At 41.8% G+C, this 447-nt stretch overlaps 1 protein-coding gene across 1 annotated transcript in view; it reads left to right on the top strand.

Moving 5' to 3' along the window:
* Positions 1-447, top strand: part of LOC119594793 (hemicentin-1-like) — a gene marked incomplete at its 3' end in the record, with an annotated part of 75652 nt that overhangs the window by 69754 nt on the left and 5451 nt on the right. The window contains exon 28 of the mRNA XM_037943882.1: positions 83-232. Within this exon, the coding sequence (XP_037799810.1) occupies positions 83-232 (150 nt within the window). The remainder of the gene's footprint in view (positions 1-82; positions 233-447) is intronic.

Raw genomic sequence — 447 nt, 5'->3', positions numbered from 1 at the left:
TTCATATCATTCATGCTTCATTATCTCGAGGTCCCAAAACCTAACATGAGATTTGACAGAAAGGGAATAAAAATCCACACAGATCCCCCGCAAGTGGAGACTATGGAGGAGACGTGGCCCGAGAGAAGCGTGGTGAAAGGAGGGCGCTTGTCTCTGCCGTGTCCTGCGTTGGCCAATCCTACTCCTACGCGCGACTGGACCAAGGATGGCGTTCGGCTCCTGCCCGAAGAAGGTAGGGGGGGGGGGGTTCTGTGTTGATATGAGATATTTTTAAGGAAGTTTGTGATTAAGTAACTCTGTATTTAAGTAAGTCTGTAGTTAACTCTGTATTTAATTGATACCGTTTAAATCTACTCTGTATTTAATGAATACTGCATTTAACCAATTCTATATTTGACTAATTCTGTATTTAACTACTCTATATGTAACTAATTTTGTTCAATACTC

This window comes from Penaeus monodon, chromosome 34 (genome assembly GCF_015228065.2).
Source record: "Penaeus monodon isolate SGIC_2016 chromosome 34, NSTDA_Pmon_1, whole genome shotgun sequence".
Classification (NCBI taxonomy): domain Eukaryota; kingdom Metazoa; phylum Arthropoda; class Malacostraca; order Decapoda; family Penaeidae; genus Penaeus; species Penaeus monodon.
Note: the sequence above shows the minus strand (reverse complement) of the source record. Positions and strands in the feature narration are given on the sequence as shown.